A 12,996-nucleotide genomic window follows, 5' to 3' on the forward strand; every position below is an offset into this window, starting at 1 on the left:
CATGCGTTCATGTGCCACAGCCCCCGCTGGCAGGCTGGGGGAGCCTATTAGACCACTTTCAGAATGTTTTTTTTTTTTTTTTTCCAGAATGTTTTAAAAAATACTGTTAAAATACATGGGGTTACAAAGCAAACTAATGATTATGAATTATGTTTATGAAATATATTTGTGGCAGATATATTCTGCTATATATCAGAATAATAAGACTTACTGACTTAGATAACAAGGTCTAGTGGCTATTTCAAGATCTCTGGAACAATGTAATGTGATTTAAAAATATCTGTGATTCCTATGAGTAACAAAGTCACAGGCAATGTGAATACTACTATGATCTGTCACCCACACAATGGTAGGAAATTAAATTTCTATTAGATGGAAAAGAAAAAGACATTTTTTCCCCCATTCAATTTCACAGACCCTCTGATGTTTGGACTTTGGCTATCCTATGTGTATTACGTCAAGGTGAATGTAATAGTTCTGGCTTTCTTTTTTCTTTTAAAGCCTTTTTATTGATTTTGTTACAATTATGATTATGTTTTGGTCTTTTGGCCAAGAGGTATGTGGGATCTTCCTGACCAGGAATGGAACCTGTACCCCCTGCACCAGAAGGTGAAGTCTTAACCACTGGACCACCAGGAACTTCCAGGTTTGGCTTTCTCCAATCAAAATTTAAATTGAATTACAGTGGCTCAGTGGTAAACAATCCACCTGCCAGCAGGAGATGCAGGTTCAATCCCTGGGTTGGGAAGATCCCTTGGAGAAGGAAATGGCAACCCACTCCAGTATTCTTGCCTAGGAAATCCCATGGAGAGAGGAGCCTTGTGGGCTCCAATCCATGGGATCACAAAGAATCAGACATGACTTAGGGACTAAACAACAACTTCTTTAATTAAGATTAAGAGGAAAATCTGCTATGACAGCTCTTACCTGAATTATCTCTGGAGCTACTTGCAAGGAAGGCAGGTATTCCTGTTGAAGATACTGAACACATTCTGGGCCCTGAAAATTAAATTGGAACAATATATGAATACTTTAAATACAATATGGTATTGTGATTAAGAACACAGATTCTAAAGCCAGACTGCTTTGAAGCCTGGCTCTGGCTAACTTCTAGTAACTTGGGTAGGTTACTTAATCTCCCTGAGCCTGTTTCTGAAAAAATGGAGTTATTGTGAGGGTTGGATTAGTTAACAAACGTAAAGCTGCTAGAATAACACTTAGCACTCAGGACACATTAACATTACGCAGTATTATGCAGTGCTAGAGACTAAACAAATATTCTTCTAAATGCAAGAGATCATAAAACCAGAGTCTGACTCACAGGACTGAAAAAGAAAGCAAAGAGAGGTGCTCCCAATCTACCAGAGTGGACTAGAGGCACGCTGGGGGAAGCCTGTGGGTAGTGCCAGGAAAATTAACATCTTTAGAAATGAAAATATAAGCAGGAAATAACAAAATGCTACATAGGAGATAATAGCAAAAAAAGCACACCTCCTCCTTCTGTTCAATAAACTAGGAAACAGGGATTTAGTAGCCAGGTGAGGAAACTAAGACACAGCAAGATAAGGTGATTTGTCCAGTTTGCTGTTAATTAAGTCTGTACTAAATACTAAATAAAGAGCAGGTCATTTGATATCTTAAACCACTGTCCTTCGTTGCCAACTGCTAGTACTTCTAGATGCTAAAACTTTCGGAAAGTTATCTGGCTTTTTAAGGGTAAACTTGGCAGAAGGAGGGGAGAAGAGTTCCACAGACTTACCCCCAATCTCTGCCCCTTCTCAACACTTACAAAGAACTTAGGACACAGTTTGAGAACGGCTTTCTTACAGCACTCTGTTGCTGAGACGGTGGCCTCAACCAAATACAATAAATCCAATACTCAGAAAACAAACAAAATCTCTACTAATTTCATCTTCAAACATGAATCTAACTTAAATGTTTTAATATGTTGATTACACCAACCTAGTGCAACTGAAAGGATGCTATCAAAACAAAAGCAATCCAACTCTCTTCAATGTACTTCTCCCTGCATTAATATCTGGATTTCCTGTTAACATTATTGCTCCTGAATCAAAGGCTTTCTTTATGTTTCCTTATCCACCTTGACTCCTGACCCACTAGCCTGATCAATCCAGGTCACAATTTAATGATCCTTCTAAGGAAACTTGTTCCTGAGAGGAGATAATACTGGACTGTTTGTGCAAGTTTCTCGTATCACTTCTACTTTCCTTCTCACTTCTTTATTCTACTACTCTCCGGTACTAAATGCCCATTCACTGCTCATCACTGCATATAACTCCACTGTTATCACTTAAAAATGGAGTATAGTTTTGTTTTTTTTTTAACGAGGAAACGTAAACTTTGACCTCTAGAGGATATCAGTCAGGTAAATAAATGAGAAAATAGAAAAATGAAGTAAATAATTTTCAAATATAATGTTCAGATCAGATCAGATCAGTCATTCAGTTGTGTCCGACTCTTTGCGGCCCCATGAATCGCAGCACGCCAGGCCTCCCTGTCCATCACCAACTCCCGGAGTTCACTCAGACTCACATCTATCGAGTCAGTGATGTCATCCAGCCATCTCATCCTCTGTCGTCCCCTTCTCCTCCTGCCCCCAATCCCTCCCAGCATCAGAGTCTTTTCCAATGAGGCAACTCTTCACATGAGGTGGCCAAAGTACTGGAGTTTCAGCTTCAGCATCATTCCTTCCAAAGAAATCCCAGGGCTGATCTCCTTCAGAATGGACTGGTTGGATCTCCTTGCAGTCCAAGGGACTCTCAAGAGTCTTCTCCAACACCACAGTTCAAAAGCATCAATTCTTCTGCGCTCAGCCTTCTTCACAGTCCAACTCTCACATCCATACATGACCACAGGAAAAACCATAGCCTTGACTAGACGAACCTTTGTTGGCAAAGTAATGTCTCTGCTTTTGAATATGCTATCTAGGTTGGTCATAACTTTCCTTCCAAGGACTAAGCGCCTTTTAATTTCATATAAATATAATGTTCCACTTGATTCAATTCTGTGTGTGTCTAAATAACAACTCTGAGGACAAGATAAACACTTCCAAATTGTAAGTATCATTCTTCCTGTTTGTTATTCCTCATTCTCCTTGACTCTCTAGCATCCAAAATGTTAACCAGTCTTCTCTTTCATGACTCTAGTCCCCTAACTTTCATACCTTTGGCCCTACTTCTAGCTTTCTGCTAACTCTTGCTTTAGCCAAAGTTCTTTCTGTCCTGGTCTAAGAAGGTCTCATTCATTTCTACTACTCCATCTTAAACTACAACCTGAGAACTCCAAAACTAGTATTTAGTTCTAACTTCTTTTGACCCACGTTTCTAAGTGTTCTGTGTACATTTTTTCTACCTAGCTATTCTAAATTACAATCACTGCCTACTAACTTCCCAACTTTTCACATGTAACACATACCTAGTCCCAATTTGGTTTTTAGCTATTCTACCCCTATACTTTGCCAACAAAGTTAAAAAGGATAACTATTTTTCACTAAGTCTACACTGAACACCTGATCTGTCTTCCTACACCTGTCACAGTATCTTTGTCCAGAGGGCCAGCTCCTCCTGGTCAGTCTAATGAATCCACAGTTGTTTCACAGTCTCTAAAAAAACTGAAAAATACTTCCTCTTTTCGGTACTGACTTATATACTGCCTGGGCAGATCTGCTCATTCATCTTTAGTCCCACTATGTTCCATTTAATACAAAGGGATTAATTTACTATACCTCTATTAAAGTACTTACTTAACATATCCAATTGAGTTTTTAAGTATTGGTCTCCCCGATTCTAAGTGAAAGTTGCTTAGTCGTGTCCAACTCTTTGTGACCTCATGGATAGCCCATGGAATTCTCCAGGCCAAAATACTGGAGTGAGTAGCTATTCCCTTCTCCAGGGGATCTTCCCAACCCAGGTCTCCCACATTGCAGGCGGATTCTTTACCAGCTGAACTACCAGGGAAGCCCAATTCTAAGCTCCACAAATGTTGGGACACCTTTTATTCATGTTTATATAGGACCCTTGCTGCCCCAAACACAGAGACCTTCCTCCCTAGCACGTAATAGGTGTAGAGAAAATGCTGGATTGAAAACTCTTCAAGTCTCTCTTGGAATCAAAAATTCAAGTTCAGACAAGGGAGTGGGATGTACGGAGACTCTGAACAAAACCTCATGTGTTTATTTTGGGTGATTGAGGGAAGCTGCTGCTCACTAGATGACTTCAGCTATGCGGGACTGCTAGTCATGTGCTGGCATCCTGGCTTTGAGAAGTCGGAGACAGAAATCTTTGTTTAAAAAAAAAAAAAGGACCTGATTTTCAAATGCTGGCAATTAGTTCCTTAGTTAAAAACACTATATAAAGCAAACAACACACCAGCTAGATTCAGCCCAGAATCACTTATGATTTATACAAATTGTTAGGTTAACAAGGGGACTACAAACTTCTGAAGTAGTGAAGTGCTCTAACCAATCAGTAACACTAAGAAGTTGGACAAATCTGTGAAGAACCTACCAGGTAGTGAAACCTGGGATTGTGAAATTCTGGTTAAGATTTTTCTTATTGTTTGTCAAACCAAACAAATATACATTTAACCTTCTGGTTATCCCAAATGTGAAAGACAATAAAGGATGCTACTACTTTTGTTCGACCCCACCCTCACATCCAAGACAGTCGAAGGCGAAGTTAATCAATTTTCATAAAAGATAGTTTTCAAGAACAAGACATACTCAATTAAAACTATAAAAAATAAACATGCAAGCTGAAAATAAGGGAGCAAGAAGTACAAAGCTTACCCGTTTGAGATGAATTGTTTTCAGTGTCACTGCACACTCAGATAAAGCCTATGAAAAGCAAGTTTACGAAATTTAATATAGTAGTCAATTCTTAAATACTGAACCTACATTTCTTTCCCTTGCCACTGTTCACTAACATTTACTGCCAAAGAAAAGATGGAGAAAGGAATGGTAACAGACAGGCAAAAGGAACAAATGAGTTAGACAGAAAAATACAAAAATACTGTCTTAATGTAGTGCATTATAATTAAGAAATCAAGCTTTTACTTGGTCCTAGGGAAATGAGTAAAGGGCAACTGCTTGACATTAAGCATTCTAAAGATGAGATTTGGGGAAACTATTAAATGAGGAAGAGAAAGTTACTCTCTTAATGATTAAGAAAAAAAAACAACAACATTAAGCACAAGTTTTAGGATGAAAGAAGTGGTAGGAAACTAGTAACCCAACCAAGCTTTAAAGAATGCTTGCATCATGTACCCTTTCACAGTCCTAGAAAAAGTCCTGGTTGTTAAAACTGGAGGAGCTACATTTTATACAGTCAACTTTAATATCAAGATTTAGTAAGAATTCACAAAAGGTCCAAAAGGTATCATCAATGTTTTAAAAAATTTTTTAAATTAATATTCTAATTTGAAATTATTATTATTTTTTAAAGTCACTGAAATCTAATATAATCAGCCTGGCATTAAGGAAGAAATTGTGAGTTAGAATACATGAGATCTAAGAAGGTCTAAAGAGATTCCTAGGTGCTTACCAATACTGTTTGAGCATCTGCCAGATCAAAGGTTTGTTTTAAAGGTGCTAGGAAACATGCGGGGACAATGTGCTTATAAACAAAATCAGCAAATCCCACTGGTCCATCTTTACCTCCTGTTAAGAAAATTCAAATTTTCATCTTGTATAATAATGAAGTCATTTAATTTATTACCAGTGAAAATCAACTCCCAGTGCCTGCCTGTCTGTGTTAGGACTAGGATCCCATTTCATCTCTCTTGTCTTAGGAAACAGGTTGGGGAATGAAGAATTTTTTTTTTTAATTATATTTATCTTTGACTGTGCTGGGTCTTCGTTGCTACGTGGGCTTTTCTCTATCGAGGTACAGGCTCTAGGGCACACAGGCTTCAGCAGCTGCAGCTCCTGGGCTCTTGAGCACAGGCTCAATAGTTGTGATGCACAGGCTAAGTTGCTCCAAGGCATGTGGGATCTTTCTGGATCAGGGATCAAACCTGTGTCTCCTGCACTGGCAGGCACATTCTTTTACTACTGAGACACCAGGGGAAGCCCCAAGATTTTTTTAAAAAGAATTATCTTACCCCAGAGTTCTACCAACTTGGAAAGGATAATAAAACATGTTTTCTGAGCAATGGGATCTGGATATTCGACTGCTCCTTGAATAACAGTAACCAGCACTCGTTCTACATTCTCTGCACCTGAAGAGAAAAACGGGAGTTCAATCTGAAAAGGAACTAGAAAGGCAATCTGAAGTTCTGAGTTCATATATAGTAACAAGACAAAAGCATTTACAGGGTTGATAAGATCCCTCAATTTTTATTATCCTGGCTTCTAAATTTCAAGTATAAAACACTGAAAAATTACTATTCCCTCATTATCCCGCCCTCTGGATTTCCATATAGCAAAATTCTCTATGTGGACCCCTGTAGTCCATTTTTAATAGCTTATTGACCAGAGACAATTCAATATTCAGTTACATAACTAATTGCAGGCCACAGGCACTAAATTTCTGCAAAAATCCCCCAGACACTAATGTGTTAATTAAAAAAAAAAAAGCAAAGTGGCCAGTAAGATTGAATTGTTGGGTCAATTCTGGCAAGAAGCCATCACAGTATTATACTATGAAGGAATCAACTAATATAGCTTTAGGCAAACAAAGAACATTCTCTAGAATAAAACACATACTAGAACACACAACCAAGCCACAGTAAATATAAAAGGATAGAAATAATTTCAAGTATCTTTTCTGACCACAATGGCATGAAACTAGAGATCAACCACAGAAAGAAAAATGAAAAACAACTATGTGGAAATCAAACAATGTGGTACTAAAACACCAATGGGTCAATGAGGAAATCAAAGAAGAAAAAAGAAAAAAGAATACCAAAGCAAGTGATCATGTAAAACTACCATACAAAAGTCTACAGGATGCAGCAAAAGCAGTCTTAAGACAGAAGTTCATAGTGATATAGGCCTTCCTCAAAAAAACAAGAAAAATCTCAAACAATGGAACCTACCACCTAAAAGAATTAGAAAAAGAACAAACAAATCCTGAAGTCAACAGAAGGAAGGAAATAAATATCAGCGAGAAGACACAGATTAAATAGATTTAAAAAAATAATAGAAAAAGGCAATAAAAGCAGGAGATGGTTTTTTGGAAGGGATAAACAAAATCAACAAACCTGTAGCCTGTCTCATCAAGAAGGAAAAGGACTCAAATAAACAAAATAAAAAATGAAAAAGAAATAACAACCAGTACTAAAGAAATTAAAAAAACATTATAATACTACAGTTATATGGCAACAAAATGGACCACCTAGAAGAAATGGAAAAATTTCTAGAGACATACAGCCTACCAAATCTGAATGAAGAAGGAACAGGTAACTTCAACAGACTGATCATTAGAAGTGAAATAGAATCTGTCTTAAGAAAATTATAGTCTGGTATCTTTGATGAATATAGACACAAAAATCCTCAACAAAATATTAGCAAACTGAAGCCAATAACACATAAAAACACATGATCAAGTAGGATTTATTTCAGGGTCACAAGGATGGTTCAATATATGCAAACCAATGTGACATACTACCCCAAAAAAAGAAAAGACAAAAACCACATGATTATCTCAGCAGATTCAGAAAAAGCATCTGGTAAAATCAACATCCCTTCATGATAGAAACTCTCACCAAAGTGAGTACAGAGGGAGTATATCTCAACATAATAAAAGCCATTTATAACAAACCCACAGTGAATGTAATACTCAATGGTGAAAAGCCAAAAACCTTCCTGCTCAATTTTGGAACAAGAGAAGAATGTTCACTCTCACCACTTCTAATCAATATAGTATTAGAAGTCTCAGCCACAGCAATTAGACAAAAAAAAGAAATAAAGGGTGGTATCCATACTGGAAGGGAGAGGTAAAACTGTCATTATAGGCAAATGACATGATATTCTATATTGAAAACCCTAAGGATTCCATAAAAAAATATATTAGAATAAATGAGTTCAGCAAGGTAGCAGGATACAAGTCTAATATATAGAAATCTGTCACATTTCTTTAATAATATCAGAAAAAGCAAAAAACAATCACACTTGAGATTGTGTCCAAAAAAATTTAAAAAACCACAACCAATAAATAAACCTACCAAGGAGGTGAAAGATCTATATGCTGAGGAGTATAAAAAATTGATAACAGAAACTGAAGATGATTCAAAGAAATGGAAAGATATCCCATGTTCTTGGTTTGGAAGAATATTGTTAGAATGGCCATACTACCCAAAGTTACCTATGGATTTAATACAATTCCTATCAAATTACCCATGGTATTTTTTAAAGAATTAGAAGAAATAATACTAAAATTTATATGGAACCATAAAAGACCCAGAATTGCCAAAGCAATCCTGAGGAAAAGGAACAAAGCTGGAGGCACACCCCTCCCAGACTTCCAACAACACTACAGAGCTACTGTAGTAAAAACAGCATGATAATGGCACAAAAACGAACATACAGATCAATGAAACAAAATAGAAGCCAGAAAAAAAACACAAACACCTACAGTCAATTAATCTACAAAGGCAAGATTATATAATGGAAAAAGACAGTCTCTTTGGTAAGTCGTGTTGAGAAAGCTAGACAGCTACTTGTTAATCAGTCAAGTTAGAACATTCCCTCATGCTGTACACAAAAATAAACTCAAAATGGCTTAAAGACCTAAATGTAAGACATGACACCATCAAACTAGACGAGAATGTTAAGTAAACATTCTCTGACATAAATCACAGCAATATTTTCTTAGGTCAGTCTTCCAAAGCAAAAGAAATAAAAGCAAAAATAAATGGAACCTAAACAAACTTATCGGCATTTGCACAGCAAAGTAAATCATAAATGAAATGAGAAGACTGGAAGAAAATATTTACAAATTATGAGATTGATGAGGGCTTAAATCCAAAATATGCAAACAGTTCATAGTACTCAATAACAAAAAAATAAACAACCCTATCAAATACTGGGCAGAAAACCTAAACAGACCTTTCTTCAAAGACAAACAGATGGCCAAGAAGCACATTAAAAAGATGTGCAACATTGCTAATTATTAGACAAATGCAAATCAAAACTACAATGAGGTTATCACCTCACAGAATGGCCATCATCAAAAAGCCTCCAAATAACAAAGGCTGGAGAGCGTATGGAGAAAAAGTAGCTCTTCTACACTGACGGTGGCAATGTACGCTGGTGCAGCCAGTACGGAGACAGTATGGCTGTTCTTAGAAAACTATACGTGGAGTTACCATGTAATCCAGCAATCCCACTCCTGCCATATACCCAGAAAAGATGAAAACTCTAATTTGAAAAGAAACGTGCACAACAATGTTCACAGCAGCACTATTTACAAAAGCCCAAACATGGAAGCAACCTAAATGTCCACCAAAAGAGGCATGGATAAACAAGATGTAGGTTATATATACAGTGGGGTATACTCAGTCATCAAAAACAGTGGAATATTTCAATCTGCAGCAACATGGATGAACCTAGAGATTATCCTACTAGGTAAAGTGAGTCAGACAGAGAAAGACAAGTATTATATGGTACCCTTTATATGTGGAGTCTAAATCATGACACAAATGAGCTTATTTACAAAAAAGAAACAAGACTCACAGACATAAAAAACTTATGGTTACCGAAGAGGAAGTGGGGAGGAATAAATTAGAGGTATGAGATTAACCTCTAAAGACTAGATATCTCTTTAAGAAAATTAGAGATACCAAGGGAACATTTCATGCAAAAATGGGCACAATAAAGAACAGAAATGGTATGGACCTAACAGAAGCAAAAGATATTGAGAAGAGGTGGCAAGAATACACAGGAGAACTATACAAAAAAGATCTTCATGACCCAGATAACCATGATAGTGTGATTACTGGACTAGATCCAGACATCCTGGAACACAAAGTCAAGTGAACCTTAGAAAGCATCATTAAGAACAAAGCTAGTGCAGGTGATGGAATTCCAGTTGAACTATTTCAAATCCTAAAAGATGATGCTGTAAAAGTACTGCACTTAGTATACCAGCAAATTTGGAAAGCTCAGCAGTGGCCACAGGACTGGAAAAGGTCAGTTTTCATTCCAATCCCAAAGAAAGGCAATGCCAAAGAATGTTCAAACTACCACACAATTGCACTCATCTCATACACTAGCAAAATAATGCTCAAAATTCTCCAAACCAGGCTTCAACAGTACGTGAACCGTGAACTTCCAGATGTTCAAGCTGGTTTTAGAAAAGGTAGAGGAATCAGAGATCAAATTACCAACATCCGTTCAATCATCAAAAAAGCAAGAGTTCCAGAAAAACATCTATTTCTGCTTTATTGATTACGCCAAAGCCTTTGACTGTGTGGACTACAACAAACTGGAAAATTCTGAAAGAGATGGGAATACCAGACCACCTGACCTGCCTCCTGAGAAATCTGTATGCAGTGGCTCAGAGGGTAAAGCATCTGCCTGCAATGTGGGAGACCCGGGTTCAATCCCTGGGTCGGGAAGATCCCTTGAAGGAAATGGCAACCAATTCCAGTACTCTTGCCTGGAAAATCCCACAGACAGAGAAGCCTGGTAGGCTACAATCCATGGGGTTGCAAAGAGTCAGACACAACTGAGCAACTTCACTTTCAAGAAGCAACAGTTAGAACCTGACATGGAACAACAGACTGGTTCAAAATTGGGAAAGGAGTATGTTAAGAATGTATACTGTCACCGTACTTATTTAACTTATATGCAGAGTACATCACGAGAAACACTGGGCTGGAGGAAGCACAAGCTGGAATTAAGATTGCCGGGAGAAATATCAATAACCTCAGATATGAAGATGATACCACCCTTATGGCAAAAATTGAAGAAGAACTAAAGAGCCTCTAGAGGAAAGTGAAAGAGAAGAGTGAAAAAGTTGGCTTAAAACTCAACATTCAGAAAACTAAGATCATGGTATCTGGTCCCATTACTTCATGGTAAGTAGATGCAGAAACAACGGAAACAGTGGCTGACTATTTTTTTGGGCTCCAAAATCATGCAGATGGTGACTGCAGCCATGAAATTAAAAGACACTTGCTCCCTGGAAGACAAGCTATGACCAACCTAGACGGCATATTAAAAAGCAGAAACATTACTTTGCCAACAAAGGTCTGTCTAGTCAAAGCTATGGTGTTTCCAGTAGTCATGTACGGATGTGAGAGTTGGACTATAAAGAAAGCTGAGTGCCAAAGAATTGATGTTTTTGAACTGTGGTGTTGGAGAAGACTCTTGAGAGTCCCTTGGACTGCAAGGAGATCCAACCAATCCTCTTAAAGGAAATGCATCCTGAATATTCATTGGAAGGACTGATGTTGAAGCTGAAACTCCAATACTTTGGCCACCTGATGTGAAGAACTGACTCATTTGAAAAGCCCCTGATGCTGGGAAAGATTGAAGGTGGGAGGAGAAGGGGACAACAGAGGATGAGATGGTTGGATGGCATCATCGACTCAATGAACATGAGTGTAAGCAAGCTCTAGGAGTTGGTGATGGACAGGGAAGCCTGGCCATGATGCAGTCCATAGGGTCGCAGATAGTCAAGACACTACTGAGCAACTGAACTGAGCTGATGAGATTAACAGATATACATTACTATGTATGAAATAGATAACCAACAAGGAGCTACTATATAGAATAAGGAACTAGATTCAGTATCTTATAATAACCTATAATGGAAAATAATCTGAAAAAGGATATGTGTATAACTGAATCACTTGGCTGTATATCTGAAGCTAACACATTGCTAGTCAACTTAAAAAAAAGAAAAAGGAACACTGGTTTAAGAAAACAGGAACTGAATACAAATTAATTTTAAGGGTGCTCAAGTGAAAGTGATCGCCACTCTGATAATAATGAACTGTCATCCTTGTGGCCAACATACAACTACATCAAAAGTTCAGTGTTTGTTTATAATAGCCAGGACATGGAAGCAATCTGGATGTCCATCAGCAGACGAATGGATAAGAAAGCTGTGGTACATATACACAATGGAGTATTACTCAGCCATTAAAAAGAATATATTTGAATCAGTTCTAATGAGGTGGATGAAACTGGAGCCTATTATACAGAGTGAAGTAAGCCAGAAGAAAAACAACAATACAGTATACTAACGCGTATATATGGAATTTAGAAAGATGGTAATGATAACCCTGTATGTGAGAAACAAAAGAGACACAGATGTATAGAACAGTCTTTTGGACTCTGTGGGAGAGGGCGAGGGTGGGATGATTTGGGAGAACGGCATTGAAATATGTATAATATCGTATAAGAAACGAATCGCCAGTCCAGGTTCAATGCAGGATACAGGATGCTTAGGGCTGGTGCACTGGGATGACCCAGAGGGATGGTACAGGGAGGGAGCAGGGAGGGGGGGTTCAGGATGGGGAGCACGTGTACACCCGTGGCGGATTCATGTTGATGTATGGCAAAACCAATACAATATTGTAAAGTAAAAAAATAAATAAATAAAATAAAATCATAAAAAAAAAAAAGTTCAGTGTTTACTTCAACTAGCTCTTGGGCATACAGATACAGAACTGTGACAAATAATAGACAATTTAGGCACTGCATGCATCCACACCTTGATTTGCTATGACTTCACTCATTCCACTGCCTGTGACTGTTTGCAGGAAAGCAAAGTAACTCCTTCGCAACATCTGCTTCTCTAAAGCAGCAGATTGGTCGTTTTCTTCTGCTGGTCGGAGCAAAACTTCAAAAATTGCATGAAGAAGAGGCATGAACATCTGTTGTAAAAATGGGGATACCTGTATCTGAAGAGAGGAAACAACTATTACTATCTGACAAATAAGAAAATTACTAATTTAAAATTTAGGAAAAACATGTTTTACATAAAGCCTTTTTCCAGAGTTTCTATATTTAGGATACATATTTAT

At 37.7% G+C, this 12,996-nt stretch overlaps 1 protein-coding gene across 4 annotated transcripts in view; it reads right to left on the reverse strand.

Moving 5' to 3' along the window:
* The window catches only part of XPOT (exportin for tRNA), a 166,770-nt gene that overhangs the window by 4,481 nt on the left and 149,293 nt on the right, over positions 1–12,996 (reverse strand). For all 4 annotated transcript variants that reach the window (XM_061416588.1, XM_061416587.1, XM_061416586.1 and 1 more), the window contains 5 exons: positions 12,684–12,873; positions 6,121–6,237; positions 5,562–5,677; positions 4,808–4,855; positions 928–999 (listed from right to left, as the gene is read on the reverse strand). In XM_061416588.1, the coding sequence (XP_061272572.1) occupies positions 928–999; positions 4,808–4,855; positions 5,562–5,677; positions 6,121–6,237; positions 12,684–12,873 (543 nt within the window). The remainder of the gene's footprint in view (positions 1–927; positions 1,000–4,807; positions 4,856–5,561; positions 5,678–6,120; positions 6,238–12,683; positions 12,874–12,996) is intronic.

The sequence above is a fragment of the Bos javanicus genome, chromosome 5 (assembly GCF_032452875.1).
Source record: "Bos javanicus breed banteng chromosome 5, ARS-OSU_banteng_1.0, whole genome shotgun sequence".
In the NCBI taxonomy this organism is placed as follows: domain Eukaryota; kingdom Metazoa; phylum Chordata; class Mammalia; order Artiodactyla; family Bovidae; genus Bos; species Bos javanicus.